Here is a 14,187-nt window from a genome sequence, read left to right on the forward strand (position 1 = left end):
GTCAAACACGTGCCCAGCACTTCAAGCTGAAATGATGCAATCTCCATTAGTAGCGCATGCGGCTGAAGAGTCCAGACCAGGGAAATAGCGAGAAAGACGTAACCCCAGCGAAGATCATAGGTTGTACAATTATGATCGAAGATGCCCAGCAGTGCAACTCCGAAAATGGGGGGCTAGAGTATGTGGATGACGGAATGGCGCAGAGCTCTTGGCCTAACTTGGTAAGATCGGCAGGGATGTCTTGGTCCAAAGCTGGGAAACCCAGACGTCAATCAACCGATTTGGCTGCACCCCACACGATCTGTTAGTTCCCGTGGCGGTCATAATGATGTCGACGACGTAGGCAATCGAGCTGTCCTTGCTTGGGGAAGAGGTGAAGTGGTATATGAGGCGGTGAAAGTTCTCATTTGGTAGAGCTCATCATCAACCACTCACGACTCAACAACAAAACAACATCTAGCAACTCACTTTTGATACCCATACCTTAGAACAAATACCTGAACGACATTCACAATGAGTCTGAGCGCAAAGATCAAGGATATCCTCCACTCCGACGAGTCCAAGGATACCACCACAGAGACATCCCATCACCCCCCAGGATCATTCCCCACAGAAGAGATGGAGCCCAGCGAAACATACGAAGGGTACTCCAAGGGATACGAGCACAACAAGCTTCACAAGGCCGATGACCCTCGAGGTCACGCACACAAAGACTCTGGCGTCGGTTTCACCGAGTCCAACGATCCTACCTCCTACAAGCCCTCCAACGAACCCATCTCCGAGCGACGCGACGATTTTCTAGGCAGATCTACCGACACTACTACAACCGCTGGCACTACAACCGCTGGCACTACAACCGCTGGCACTACAACCGCTGGCACTACGGCCGCTGGCACTACAGCTGCTGGAGGTTTAGGCGACACCAGCAAGATCCCAGCCACCGAGGGCGCGACTGGCGCTGCTGCACCATCTACCCAAGACCATCCCTACTGGGGAGATCTTCCCAGTGGAGGCGTTCACAACACTGTCATCGGCCACGGCAGCCCTGAAGATGAGAACGCACGTCACCGAGCTGTTCACTCTGGCGCGACCGAACCAACTCGAACTGCTGGTACTCTCGAGAGCGGAACGTTCCTCCACCGAAACGACCGCGACACAACGTCCTCTACAACCAACCCCCACGATGCTCAGCGATCTACTCAAGAGAACCCCAGCCAAACATCTGGCTCTCACTTCAATGAGGGTGTAGCTGGTGTCGGTGCCGCTGGCGCCGGTGCCCTTGGAGCTCACGAGCTTAACAAGCGCCGTCACGCCGATGATACCCAAACACCAAGCAAGGTTGACCAAACCACCGATAAGACCCACGATGAACACAAGGGCCGATCATTCCCTCTTCTCGGAAAGGACCACAAGGACAAGGAGACGCATCACAAGGAGGACAAGCACGCCAAAGAACCCAAGGAGAGCAAGCTCGGCGCTCTGTTCCATCGCAACGATAAGACTGAGACGGAGGCAAAGGCTGAGCAGGAGGCTGATCAGGAGAGACATGGTCATTCCAAGCCTGCTCTAGCAGCTGCTGGTGCTGCGTGGGGTGCGAACACTGCTGGAAGGGGTCATGATGACAAGACTCAGCGTGATGCGACAGCACAGGAACCCACTGGTACTCGGGGTGCGACGCAGTATCCTGCCTCTGGACTTGACTCTACCAGGGACTATAGCAGCCAGCCTGCTACTGGTACTACACAGCAGCCTCACCAGCAGGATAGTTCCCACCGAGGCGCTGGTCTTGCGACTGGTGCTGCTGCTGGTATTGGCGCTGGAGCTTTGGCGTCGCACTATGCTCAGCGCTCTGAGAATGACCGAACTGGCACTACCGGCACTGGCTATGACTCCCAGAGCTACGATCCTTCTAGGACATCATCTAGAGACCCTACTTCTCAGACCTACCAGCAGCAGAGCTCTTATGGAGATCACAGCCTCGCCATGGGTACCGCAGCTGGTCTAGGTGCCGGCACACTTGCTTCTCACTCCGGCCAGCACTCTAGCTCCAACCAACCTTCAGCCCTTGGCTCTTCTTCAGCATACGGTGCCCAGCCAGATCAGCCCGCCAACTTCTCTCACAAGGACCCCGTTGGTCAGACTTCCCAGCATGACTCTCATCGCGGCGCAGGACTCGCTGCTGGTACTGCTGCTGGTCTTGGTGCAGGTGCTCTTGCTTCCCGATCTGGTTGTGAGCACGAGACTACTGGCCAGCACACTGGTCTTGACTCCAGCCGAGGTTTCGAGTCGCAGGGCAACCGGTCTGCTTATAGCTCTAACAACCCTACCTCTCAGCACCAGCAGCATGACTCCCACCGTGGTGCAGGCCTCGCTGCCGGTACCGCCGCTGGGCTTGGCGCTGGTGCCTTAGCCTCTCGATCTGGTCGTGATCATCATTCTGACCAGCCCACTGGCCTTGACTCCAACCGAGGTTTCGAGTCTCAGACCACTCAGCCTACTTCTACTTCCACCCGCGACCCTACGTCTCAGTCCTACCAGCAGGAGGGATCTCACCGAGGAGCTGGACTTGCTACTGGTGCTGCTGCAGGCCTCGGCGCTGGAGCTCTTGCCTCGCATGAGTCCAACAAGCGGGATGAGGATCGATACTTGAGCAACGACGGCTCTCGAACAGCCCAGACTGGTACCACCAGAACTACTGGAACTACTGGAACTACTGGCACTACTGGTACCGGGGCTGACTTCGGTACTTCTTCCTCTGCTTTCGACAGCTCTCGACACGAGCCCTCCCGAAAGTCCGAGCACTCCCAGCGCTCAACCGGCTCTCACCACTCTACCCTCGCTGAGAACGCCAACGCCGGAAAGTACAACACCCTCGCATCCGGCACTCCCTCCGGCGTCGCCTACGATGACGATCTCTCCACCAGCCGCTCTACCCAACAGCCCGCATCTCAGAAGAAGGATGACCACTTCGGCGCCAAGGCAGCTGGTCTAGGAGCCGCCGCCGCCGGAGCTGGTACCGCTGCTGCTTTATCTCGCAATAAGGATGAGAAGCCTGTTGAGGACAAGATTCGCGAGGAGCCTGAGACTGAGCGTAAGCTTGATCGTGATACTGAGTCACACAGGCCTATTACTGGAGCTGTTGCGCCTCAGGTGGGAACGAACAAGCCTGTTATTCACAAGTGTCAGAAGTGTGGTGAGGACAATGACATTAGCAAGTACTTTACTTCTGACTCTGGAAAGATCTAATTGGATTGGGATGAAATATGGGATGAGTATACGATTATGACGCATGTCTGTGTTTGGCCTTTTAGTTATGGAGTTCAGTAACACGATGATTCCAATTTGTTTTACCTTGGGTTTACTACAACCCTGTACATTCGCCCATAAAGTCTTCCAATAACATGCCTGCTAAATGACCTTTAAGTTGCCGCTGCTTGTCTACCAAGCCAATTGTTCAGCATCCTTGCCGCAAGCCAATCTCGAGCAAAATCCCATACCACTCTCCGTCCCTCGAGAAGCATCAGAAGGGACATGCTGCGCTGGATTGATTTCCTTTCCAGCTGCCTTCTCCAACTGATAATGCCCATTCAAAATACCTCTAACGCGATGCTGAAAGTAAAGTGGTCCCTGCTCCATCTTAGGATGCATCTCACCATTCACAAAAACGCCGGCGTTAAGGTTCTTTTGCGCGTTATTGCAGAGCCATTTATCCTCAGCCAAGATCCTCTTGAACATCGCGTCGATGGTTTGGAAACCTTCGTCGGTGGCGTTCTTGTGTCTGTAGACTTCGTATTCCATGGAGCAGTGGCCGGGGGAAGTAGGAACGCATCGCATCATGTAGAAGAAGTTGGGACTATGATGTTAGAAGTTGTAGAAGGCTGGATGAAAAGGGGACTTACGAGACAGTCATGCAAGCATTGGGGAAGTAGTAGTTACTCACGATCCTGAGGCCTTGTTCCTCCATCTCGGGTTTCGTATTAGCAAAGTGCTCAATGTTGCCGCCCTTGGTATCGACTCGATATGCCGATAGGTCTGCAACGTCAGCTGCATCTGGATGTGCGGTCTTGCAGTGATAACATTCGTTGTAGTTATCAGCCAACGTCTTCCAGTTGTAGTCTCCGCTCATGCCCCAGGTATGATCAAAGTGATAGTCCTCGAAATTGAAGCCCTCATGTCTTGCCATTTGATCGATGTTCTTGAACTCAGTTGAAAAGTCCTCGGGCGTTTTTGAAGAGTCGAGATTGACCCAGATGAAGCCTTTGGCATCAACATGGACGTGGATAGGCAGAAGACCGTTCTTTGTCTTATCGAAGCCTTTCATGTCATCATATCCCGGAGCTTTTGCAAGTTGGCCATTGAGACCGTATGACCAACCGTGGTATTTGCAAGAGAGGATACTTGACTTTCCCTTATCTTCAGTCATGATGGGAAAAGCCCGATGTCTACAAATATTGTGGAATCCATTGATCTGTCCCTGCTTATTCTTCACAAGGAAGAACTGGAAGCCTGCTTGCTCAAACTTGACCCACGAGCCTGGCTCTGTGAATCTGAGCTTGTGCGTTGTGAGGATCCATTTCTTAGCAAAGATGGCCCGTCGTTCAAGTTCGTATACTTCTGGAGATCTGTACCAAGAAGCAGGTAAAGCTCGTGCTGTAGAAGTGGTGTCTTTGAGAAATGCGGGGACGGGATCTTTATGGGGTCGGGATTGTGAGAGATACCTCGCTAGCAAGGATACGAGCGCGGCAAGACCAGCGGCTGAGAAGAGATAGTGGATGAAAGAGGGCTGGATGGAGATGGACATGTTTACAAGGGTTAGACAAGGTTAATGGTCAAAGCCGTTGTTGCACTGTCGGGTCATGAGGAGGGTCTTTATGAACATGATTTGAGACTATGCCCAGTGGCTGACTTTATGTGATGTGCAATTCCACTATCATCAACTCGGATTCTGGCCGCTGAGAAACAATAAGCCGGGGAGCCAGAATCCGAGTCCGCCGTCAGGTGATTGTAGCGGGGGGACGGAGTCACCCCAGTCAAGGCACGGGAAGAATCCGTGTTCGGTCCGTGTCCGACCTCGGTCATGAGGCTTATCATGATAAACACGGAAACGAACCCAAACCAGACGACAATTCAACTACAGACACTCTAAATAGCAACAGTCAATACTAAGATTCATGAGTTCTTTGATGGAGATATACTGATAAGCTGGAGGCATACATGCTCACGGATTCTCCACCGTGAGACTCACCTCTCTCTAGACATTGCTCTGTGACAAAGGACATATCGTAGCCATCAACCATTCCATAACTATTACCAAATACATTCAAGCAAACGTAGAAATCGCCCCTCTGGAACAGTCTCGCCAAGGGATATCCTAGTCATAATCCGCACTAAACAAGTACACTCAACCTAGATCACTCATAACCCTCTTGGCCAGATCATAACACCTCCCCCTATTGGTGCCCATATCACCCATCCCTTTACCCCGCCTTCTTTCGATAGCGCTACTCTCCCAGTTTGTGGGGTAGCGCGTATCAATTTTCACTGAAGCTTGGATAACCGAGCGGCCAAGTCTGGAGAATTATCATGGAAATTTCCTGGTTTGGGTTTAAAAGCGACTTCCGTCTCCATGTTTGACTCAAGATCTTGGATATCATTTCTACATCGTGTGATTTGAGAACTTGTTACAATGTCGAATATCGAGACCTCGGGTTCTGTTAAGGAGAGTCGTGATCGTGAGAAGGACGTCATGGCTGCTGATGATGTGTCGTATCATATCAGCACTGTCAATGAACTTGGTAATGTGGTTGATCCCGTCCTTTCGGCTAAGATCAATCTTGTCAACGAGGTAAGACCACAGAGGAACGATGAGTGTTGATCATGCTGACTTTCAAGACCATCAATGGGATTGGGTGGACAGGCTTCCATCTCAAGCTCTGCTGTCTTACAGGCTTTGGCTTCGCAGCTGACTCCCTGGTAGCGTTTCTCCAGAGCGTTGCAGCCGGCCAAGCCTACCTTGAGATCGGTCACGGGGGCTATCCTACTGGTTCGACTATGGCTCTTTACGCTGGACTCCAGATGGGAGCTCTCTTCTGGGGCTTTGGTGCTGATATCATCGGTCGACGAATCGCCTTCAACACTACGCTATTCATCGCTGCCATTGCTACCATTGTCGCAGGAGCTGGTCCCAGCTGGGTTGCCTTCTGTGTCTTCGTTGCCTTCCTTGGCTTTGGAGCTGGTGGTAACCTCGTCTTGGACCCAACTGTCATGCTGGAGTTTGTCCCTGCTAAACAGCAGTGGGTCATCACAGCTATGGCGGGATGGTGGGGTGTTGGTCAGGCCAGTGCTGGTTTCATCGCTTGGGGCTACTACTGTAAGTTCTCTATCCCGTTTAATCGTCAAGGACTCAGTGACTAATTTGGCCCTCTTTACAGCCCGAAACGATTGGACTTGTGTCGCTACAGTCGAAACATGCACATGGCAGAACAACAAATCTTGGAGACTCATCATGTTCACCGGTGGAGCCCTCATGTTTGTCATGTCCGCCCTGCGTATTCTCATCATCCGACTCCCTGAAACCCCAAAGTTCCTGGTCACCAACGGCAAAGAGGAGGAACTTGTTGCCATGCTTCAGAAGCTTGCCAGCACTTATAAGCGACCATGCTCACTGACACTTGAGGGTCTTCAGGCTTGTGGCACCGCTCATACCCCTGAGCACGGTGGTAGCAAGGGATCTTCTGTTCGTGGCTTGGGAAAGAGTCTCGTTGGTCACGTCAAGGGACTCTTTTCGACCAAGAAGCTGGCTCTATCGACTTGTCTCATCTGGCTTTCTTGGACTTTGATCGGTCTTGGATATCCTCTATTCTTCCTTTATCTCCCGTGAGTTCTACTAAGTCCATAGACTAATGGGGTCCAGACTAACAGATGCAGATCCCTTCTAAGCAGCCGTCTTCCCGACTACACTCCCTCCTTCACCGAGACCTGGCGCGATTACACCATCACCAACATCTGCGCCATCTTCGGTCCCCTGATTGCCGCTGGTCTTGCTGAAGTGAGCTTCCTTGGACGACGATACACAATGGCCATTGGAGCTGTGATCACTGCCATCTTCTTCTTCTGCTATACCGTCATCAAGACTCCTGCTCAGAATCTTGCCATCAGCAGCTGCATCTGTAAGCCCATCCTGTCCGTCATGTTGGTAGTACTAACAGGTCTCAGCTGTTTGTATCAACCTCTACTATGGTACACTCTACGCTTATACCGCTGAGGTGTTCCCATCTGCGCACAGAACTACAGGCAATGGTATTGCAGTCTCGCTCAACCGTATCATGGGTTTTCTTTCTGCTGTCATTGCGGTGACTGCTGATACAACCACTATAGCACCCTTGTATATCTCGGGGGCTTTGTTTTTTGTCATGGCTATCGTTTCTGTCATTCTGCCATTCGAACCATATGGTCGAAGTGCATCCTAGGGAAGGGAGGCTCTCAGGTTGTCATGAGAGGTTCAAACCTCGAGTGCCAACCGCGCCAATGGTTGTTAATTATTATTATTTATCATTTAAGCTGTTTTCCCTATGACTTAACTTTTAAAATTGATTCATGTCCCACCAGTCCATGTTCATACTAAAGTTCTCCCCCATCGGCCCGAGATTCTCCCAAGGTCCCCAGGCCAAATCATGCGTAGTCACATGTTCATTACTAACCCCATGCTGGATCGTAATCGACCCATTCTCTACTGTCTCTTGTGGGTTCGCGTCTGTCCTCTCCGACACCCAAGCTGGAGGTGACGCGTACTGAGCTGTTGACTCTCGCATATCTGTTGGCGGTGAACTCGCCTCGGACATTGGTAGGCCATCTTCGTCTTGAGTGGCTGCATGACCGCCCCAAACATCTCGACCATGAACGCTTTGATCATGGTAGTTGGGGAATTGCGGTGCCGCTACATCCAGCAACACCCAGATGAGAGATGTTCTGACAGCGGCTGGGGATGATTTGTCAGTCGCCATTTGAGTTGATCGATCGGTTGACTCGATGAACTGATCCAGAGTATGTTCCTGATATAGGTATTAGTGATCAGTAGAATATCTTTATGGAGTGGACGGCATACAATCGTTTTGCAAACTGGCCAACATGTCGCCATCTCCCTCACAAGATTCCTGCAAACTGCTAGATTTCTCACGGAAGATGCCTGCAGCTGACTATCATTAGTTCTTGTCCAGTACAGATGCAATGTACTGGCGATTGCTGCTGCTTGAGCAAAGAAAGGATCAGCCAGTCGCAGATTCTTCTCCTCCGCTGTTCGAATCAACCTAGAGACCCAAGTACAATGTCTCAAAGCCTTCAGGTAAGATGCTCTCCAGAATGAGTCACCTCCAAGTCTACACTTCGGTGTTTCAGCCATGACTGTATACAGAGATGGGTGATTGAGGACACAATGTATGGTATGGTAGGTCATCTGAATCCTGAGCCATGGCAGCCAATCCATACGATTGTTTTCTACCTCTAGGGGAGAAAGCTCCGGGAACTTTGTTGCGTTATAGCTTAGGGAGATTGGCCAGATCATCTCAACCTCCAACAGCCGCGAACAAAGTCTGGTGTAGTCGGAATCTGGATGCCAAGGACGTTTGGCTAAGCCTTCAAAGCACTTGGCGACGTAGAGTCTAACATCACTCCATAGTTCGCAAACCTTTAGGGACTGAGACCAAACGTCAACCAGAGTCTCCCGTAAGCCAGAATCGGTGGCTTTTGGAGCGGGAATGCAGCTTCCCAGAGAATCTCGGGTCTCGACCGTGAGCATTTGAGGCGCGTCGATACTTGTTGGTATAGACGGCAACAGGACTGGCCTACCGCAAGAGGAGCTTAGGTACTGGATACTCCAGAATAGTCGGGATTTCTCTTGTGAGACTGCTGAACCACTTGGGTTGCGCTCACTGCCGGGAAGAAGCTGGATCATGTTCTGGACTGTTGCTATGTCAAAGCCAGCCATGGGGATGTTGCCCACTATTACGGTGTCAGTAAAAAGCAGCGCGTTATCATAATAAAGTCTGTATGAGCTTACATATGAAGTTGTAGTATGCCAATAGGCACAGCGCCTGAGCACATCTGACAGTCACTCTGCCCTCTGCAATTTTGAGCATAACACCTCTCCGGGCAGTTTTGTTGTACGAGCCAGGGCTTTGGAGGTTATCCATAGGCATATCTGCCGTATTATAAGTCATGCTTAACGCTAGCATGGCATACATCAGTTCCTCAGATGTATCTGAGGGTAGTAAAGGGCGCTCGCCAAAAAGCCAAAGAGGCTGTCGATGGATATGGCGAAAGTAAAAGTCGATGGCTCTTGTGGTGACTTCCGTTGGTATTGACGATCTGCTCTTCATTAGCACGTATAAGCATGGCTTAAAGGGAAGAACTTACATTAATGGAAGGATCGTATGAGGAGAGGTTGATGAGAATGACGGTATACGGTTATTCCTGTCTGACGCCGAGGTTGGTGTAGTCTCTTGCATTGATGGAGGACTGCATATAGTCAGTTTAGATGGCCCCGCTGCATGAGCTAGAGTAAGGTACTATTCAACGTACGCAACTCTGCTTATTAAGCTATCCAACTTATCCTCGAGTTGCTCAAGTCGACTGGACTGCAGCGCTTAGTAAGAGGTGTGAGATACTCGGATGAATGCCCTTACCATGCGATTCTCCATTCTGCTCGTGGTATCCTCACTGATAGGATTGGCCTCGGTGAACGAGCATTGTTGACGGAGGCGTGTACATGCTGAACATCGCGGTCTTTCACCTGGGCAGCGAATCTTCTTGCGACTGCAATGTCATCAGCAATCATATCTGCCATTGCCGATATGGGCATAAATGTACCGGCAATTATCACAGGCCTGAGCAACGCGTCGATATTGTCTTGATCGTGGGGCACTCATGCTGTGTGTTTATTGATGTGATTGATATGGCTTGTGCAGAGACTGGAGAGCGGTTGGTGACATTCAGAATTGGTGCAGATTATGTATCCTACGCGTCTGGCTACTGAGTCTAGGCCCTGAGTCAAAAGTGCGGGGGTAAAAAGCCACTGAGAACAGGGAGCTCGCCACTGGCTCGGCCTGCTTAAAATTCCGGGTCTTGTCTTATCAGACACCTAGTTTTGCGATAAGAGACGCTGGCTTACAACGGCGAATGCCTTCCTTTATCGGGCTCAATTGAAGGAAGTAACTGTAGTGCGTGTTAAACTCTTCCATGCGACTATTGCATTGTTTTTAGTTTTTGTTCTTCCTATCAAGTTCAGACAACGGGCGACGCTGTCAATAGGTGCTATCCTGTTGTTTCAATGCTTGTAGACCGAGCCATCGTGTTTGTGAAATGAAATCCACAAGCTGCACGAAGTCATCCTGTACCAAGTAATATAAGTTGTCTACATTTCTTACGATCTTATGGTAAAGATTAGACAATTTTTAGCTAACAGTGATATCTAATTAATGCTGTCTAAATGCTATGCTCCTATAGTTTGCTGTCTGCTCCTACCCTAGGGATGCCAAAGTTCGAGATATCCTCCTTTGTTTCACCATCTATCGCAAGCTCTGCCAAAACACGGCCAATAGCTGGAGCAAACTTGAACGCATGACCTCCACCCAAGCCCACAATAACATTGGGATGATTCTTCAAAGGGCTGATGACGAATTGACGATCAGGCGTGATGGCGTATTGACAAGTGACTGTTCGAATGGCCTGGCCCTTTCCGGGTATCAGACCGCCCATAAAAGAGGTCAATTCGTTGAATAGATCATCAGATGGAACAAAAGTTCGTTCTTCGGGTGTCATGAAGTTGTTGGAAGTATCACGGCCTGCCTTGATTGTTGGCTCGCCGTAACTGGGGAATCCGTAGAAATATCTGTTGCCAGCCCAGATCCATACAGGAAACTTTGTATCGTCAAATGGGGTGATATCGGTCGGTTTATAGTAGGTGACCTGCTCTTGCATAATCTGGAGCGGGATGTTTGTGCCAAGCGGAGTGATAAGCTTGTTGGTCCACGCGTCGCAAGCCAAGATAGCCTTGTCGGCGTGGAATTGACCTCGAGATGTCTTGATAGTCATGCCCTTGCCGTTTGAATCTGGGATCAATGCATCCACACGCGTCTTCTCCTTCAAAACAGCGCCGTTGGCACGAGCTTGATACTGCATTGCCGCCACAGATTTGGAGGCGTGTACGATTCCTGAGTCGGCAGTGTAGATCGTCTGAACGCCTTCTGCAATGTCAAAAGAAGACCAGCGCTTCTTGACTTCCTGAGAGCTGAGGACCTCATAGGGGATATTATTTGCGTCAAGACTCCTCATAAACTCAGAAGCACTCATGCTCTTCTCGAATTTGTTCAGAGATGCTCCATCATCAGCCAGTTGAGGGAAGAAGACAACGCCTCCAGTGATAGTGAGCATTTGAAGACCACTTCGACGTTCCAGTTCAGCCCAGTCTTTGTAAGCAGCTCGGGCGAGTGCTACATAGTCTGGTGAGCCGTAGGAGGTTCTAACAATACGTGATGTGTCGTGTGAAGATCCGTAGATGTTTCCAAAGTCATATTGCTCGAAACCGATAACTGTAGCTCCTTTGATGGCGGCGTGATAGGCTGCTGCGCTACCAAGAGCACCGAGGCCAACTACGGCCACTTGGAAGTTGCTGTTTGACATTGTGGGGAGTCTGACAAGAGATCGTGATCAAGAGACAATTCAAAGATTGTTGAGGGATAAAATGAAGTTGAATTGGCCTGCTAATCTCATACTATCGTCACAACGCCCTTCCTTATAATCGTGTCGAGGCCGATATAGTATGAACCTTATCTTATCTTATCAGGCAGTTCCCCGAGTTTGCGGGGAACATCAGGTCATGAGATAAGTTGCCCGTACCCACTTGAGCCGTGACGGAATTTCCGTCCCCACCACGGATTCTCACGGATTCTTCAGCCGAGACCAAACTGTAAGTCTGGGCCAACAAGACATCTCTGTTAGTAAGCCTGCGACTATCACCAATACAAAGGAGGCTCCAGCTTCTATCGCAAGAAGATGCTTCCGTTCGTTTAACATATATTTCTCTGCTTTTGGAACATGATGAAACTCGCCATGATTCGCCCTCAACGCCCCCCAATCAACTAGAGGAGAACTTGCCAGGATGGTGTCTCTGAACTGGGGAACATGTCCAACCTCATGAGACCCTCGAACAATGAATACAGAAGACAAGACACGCTCCTATTGGCAGACCTCCATGATGGGACGGAGACGCTGGTAACTCTCCGCGAGGCATTGCGGCAGCGACACTCTCTGGATATAAAGCGGTAATAAGAGTTTTCACAGACTGAGCGGCAACCGCACCTTGGGGGCACAGGGCGGCAACAACACCAGGCGTTACACAGCGGCAGCGATACCATTGGGCGCCGCGGTTGATGTATTCTTGAGTGTAAAGAGGGGTTGAAGGTTACACGATGACGAGCCGAGGGAGGCTGACAATTATTTTGTCTGCATTTTAGAGGAGTTGTCTCGTAAATATTCCAGCTTTCAACCCAGTCACAGGTGTTCAATTATACACATAAAGCTGCACTTGCCGTTCTTGTCAATTAAATATATTAGTATTCATTATTCTGCGACTATTGCTTTCGCCAAGCGCTTTCATTATGGGGATAAACTCATCAAACCCAGCTCATGACCCCGCGATTGTCCTGCCGCAGACAACGGACAACAGACCAGTCTTGGACCAGAAATCCATCACTGACAAAGTGGGAGGCGGATCCACAGCTCATGCAAATGCTGTCCATGAAACGTTCACTTGCAAGGATGCTCCAGTCGAGAACCAACGTCCTCTCAAGGTCCGTGTAATCGGCGCTGGATATTCCGGCGTCTACCTTGGCATCAGAATCCCACAGCGTTTGCGCAACATTGATCTCAAGATCTATGAGAAGAATGAAGGTGTCGGCGGAACGTGGTGGGAGAATCGGTATCCAGGTTGTGCCTGCGATATCCCATGTAAGCAAGAGAACCTTCTACAAGATCACAGTCTATTGATATTCCTACCTATAGCCCATTCTTACCAGTACACCTTTGCCCCGAACAAGGCTTGGTCAGGCTTTTATGCCCCTTCACACGAGATTTGCGCCTACATCGACGGCGTGGCAGAGAAATACGGTGCCAAGCGCTTCATTCATCTCGGACACAGAGTAACCAGCGCAACTTGGAATGATACCGCCAAGAAATGGTATTGCTTGCGTTGCCTCATCTCGACCAAACGCTGACATCATCTAGGCACGTCACAGTTGAGACCAACTCAGGGGAGAGCTTCGCCGAGGAAGTGGATGTCGTTGTTGCAGCTAGAGGTAACCTCAACACAATCTCCTGGCCTGACATTCCTGGCTTTGATACCTTCAAGGGCAAGAAGATGCACTCAGCAGCCTGGGACCAGGAATACGACTTCAAGAACAAGAACATTGGTGTTATCGGTGGTGGTTCGAGCTCGATTCAGATCGTGCCAGAACTGCAAAAGGTAGAAGGTGCTAAATTGAGTTGCTTCGTTCGCAGCAAGGTATGGATATCGAACCGTTTTGGTGATGTGACGATGAAGCAATTAGGGTGGGACCCTTCCGATATTGAGTGTGAGTTATGCCTCAGGGCCTACCCAAACGGAATGACTCAATCTAACGTGAAGATAGTCTCGGCCGAACGTCTGGCAGAATTTGTCAAGAGCGATGATGAATATCTCCGCTTCCGCAAGCGCATCGAGGACGACGGCAACTTGGTTCATCTTTCAACTCTCCGAGGCTCAGAGATGCAGAAAGAGTTCGTGTCCATGTTCTCAAAGATCACCAATGATGTTCTTGGTTCACGACCCGATCTTCTCGAATCGTTCTCGCCAACTTTTGGTGTTGGATGTCGTCGTTTGACCCCAGGACCTGGTTATCTCGAAGCTCTGTCTCAGCCTAACGTCAATTTCATCACTCAAGGTATCGAGAGTATCAACGAGACAGGCCTGAAGCTCAGCGGGCCCGAGGGTCGACAGGTCGACGTCGATGTTTTGGTTTGTGCGACTGGCTTTCAGACTAACTATACCCCTCCTTTCCCTGTTATCGGCAAGCAAGGAGTATCATTGAAGGACAGTTTATCGTTCCCTCGCACGTATCTCACTATGGCGGTGATGGATTCCTAAACTACTTCATG

At 50.3% G+C, this 14,187-nt stretch overlaps 6 protein-coding genes across 6 annotated transcripts; 3 read left to right on the forward strand and 3 right to left on the reverse strand.

The window, feature by feature from the left end:
• The first annotated feature begins 425 nt into the window (after positions 1 to 425).
• On the forward strand, positions 426 to 3,495 carry FOXG_15803 (uncharacterized protein). The gene has a single exon (XM_018395916.1). It carries the CDS (start codon positions 514 to 516, stop codon positions 3,244 to 3,246), a length of 2,733 nt encoding a protein of 910 aa, XP_018256222.1. The 5' UTR covers positions 426 to 513; the 3' UTR covers positions 3,247 to 3,495.
• Positions 3,439 to 4,801, reverse strand: FOXG_15804 (cytochrome P450 oxidoreductase; the record flags this gene model as incomplete). Its single annotated transcript, XM_018395917.1, has 2 exons — positions 3,439 to 3,853; positions 3,900 to 4,801. 2 exons carry the CDS (start codon positions 4,799 to 4,801, stop codon positions 3,439 to 3,441), a joined length of 1,317 nt encoding a protein of 438 aa, XP_018256223.1.
• An 885-nt stretch (positions 4,802 to 5,686) lies between these two features.
• On the forward strand, positions 5,687 to 7,469 carry FOXG_15805 (uncharacterized protein; the record flags this gene model as incomplete). The annotated part of the gene is made up of 5 exons (XM_018395918.1): positions 5,687 to 5,845; positions 5,893 to 6,370; positions 6,432 to 6,876; positions 6,928 to 7,169; positions 7,216 to 7,469. 5 exons carry the CDS (start codon positions 5,687 to 5,689, stop codon positions 7,467 to 7,469), a joined length of 1,578 nt encoding a protein of 525 aa, XP_018256224.1.
• A 114-nt stretch (positions 7,470 to 7,583) lies between these two features.
• FOXG_15806 (uncharacterized protein) lies at positions 7,584 to 9,841 on the reverse strand (the record flags this gene model as incomplete). The annotated part of the gene is made up of 6 exons (XM_018395919.1): positions 7,584 to 8,051; positions 8,105 to 8,997; positions 9,056 to 9,363; positions 9,412 to 9,513; positions 9,577 to 9,627; positions 9,681 to 9,841. 6 exons carry the CDS (start codon positions 9,839 to 9,841, stop codon positions 7,584 to 7,586), a joined length of 1,983 nt encoding a protein of 660 aa, XP_018256225.1.
• A 611-nt stretch (positions 9,842 to 10,452) lies between these two features.
• FOXG_15807 (sarcosine oxidase) lies at positions 10,453 to 11,806 on the reverse strand. The gene has a single exon (XM_018395920.1). The coding sequence runs from the start codon at positions 11,674 to 11,676 to the stop codon at positions 10,495 to 10,497; it is 1,182 nt and encodes a 393-aa protein (XP_018256226.1). The 5' UTR covers positions 11,677 to 11,806; the 3' UTR covers positions 10,453 to 10,494.
• An 847-nt stretch (positions 11,807 to 12,653) lies between these two features.
• On the forward strand, positions 12,654 to 14,187 carry FOXG_15808 (uncharacterized protein; the record flags this gene model as incomplete). Its single annotated transcript, XM_018395921.1, has 4 exons — positions 12,654 to 13,002; positions 13,057 to 13,231; positions 13,279 to 13,625; positions 13,683 to 14,187. 4 exons carry the CDS (start codon positions 12,654 to 12,656, stop codon positions 14,174 to 14,176), a joined length of 1,365 nt encoding a protein of 454 aa, XP_018256227.1. The 3' UTR covers positions 14,177 to 14,187.

Source organism: Fusarium oxysporum, chromosome 8 (genome assembly GCF_000149955.1).
Source record: "Fusarium oxysporum f. sp. lycopersici 4287 chromosome 8, whole genome shotgun sequence".
In the NCBI taxonomy this organism is placed as follows: Eukaryota; Fungi; Ascomycota; class Sordariomycetes; order Hypocreales; family Nectriaceae; genus Fusarium; species Fusarium oxysporum.

Coding starts and splice junctions, on each gene's coding strand:
- FOXG_15803 (XM_018395916.1), top strand. CDS start 514: ATGAGTCTGAGCGCAAAGATCAAGGATATCCTCCACTCCGACGAGTCC.
- FOXG_15807 (XM_018395920.1), bottom strand. CDS start 11,676: ATGTCAAACAGCAACTTCCAAGTGGCCGTAGTTGGCCTCGGTGCTCTT.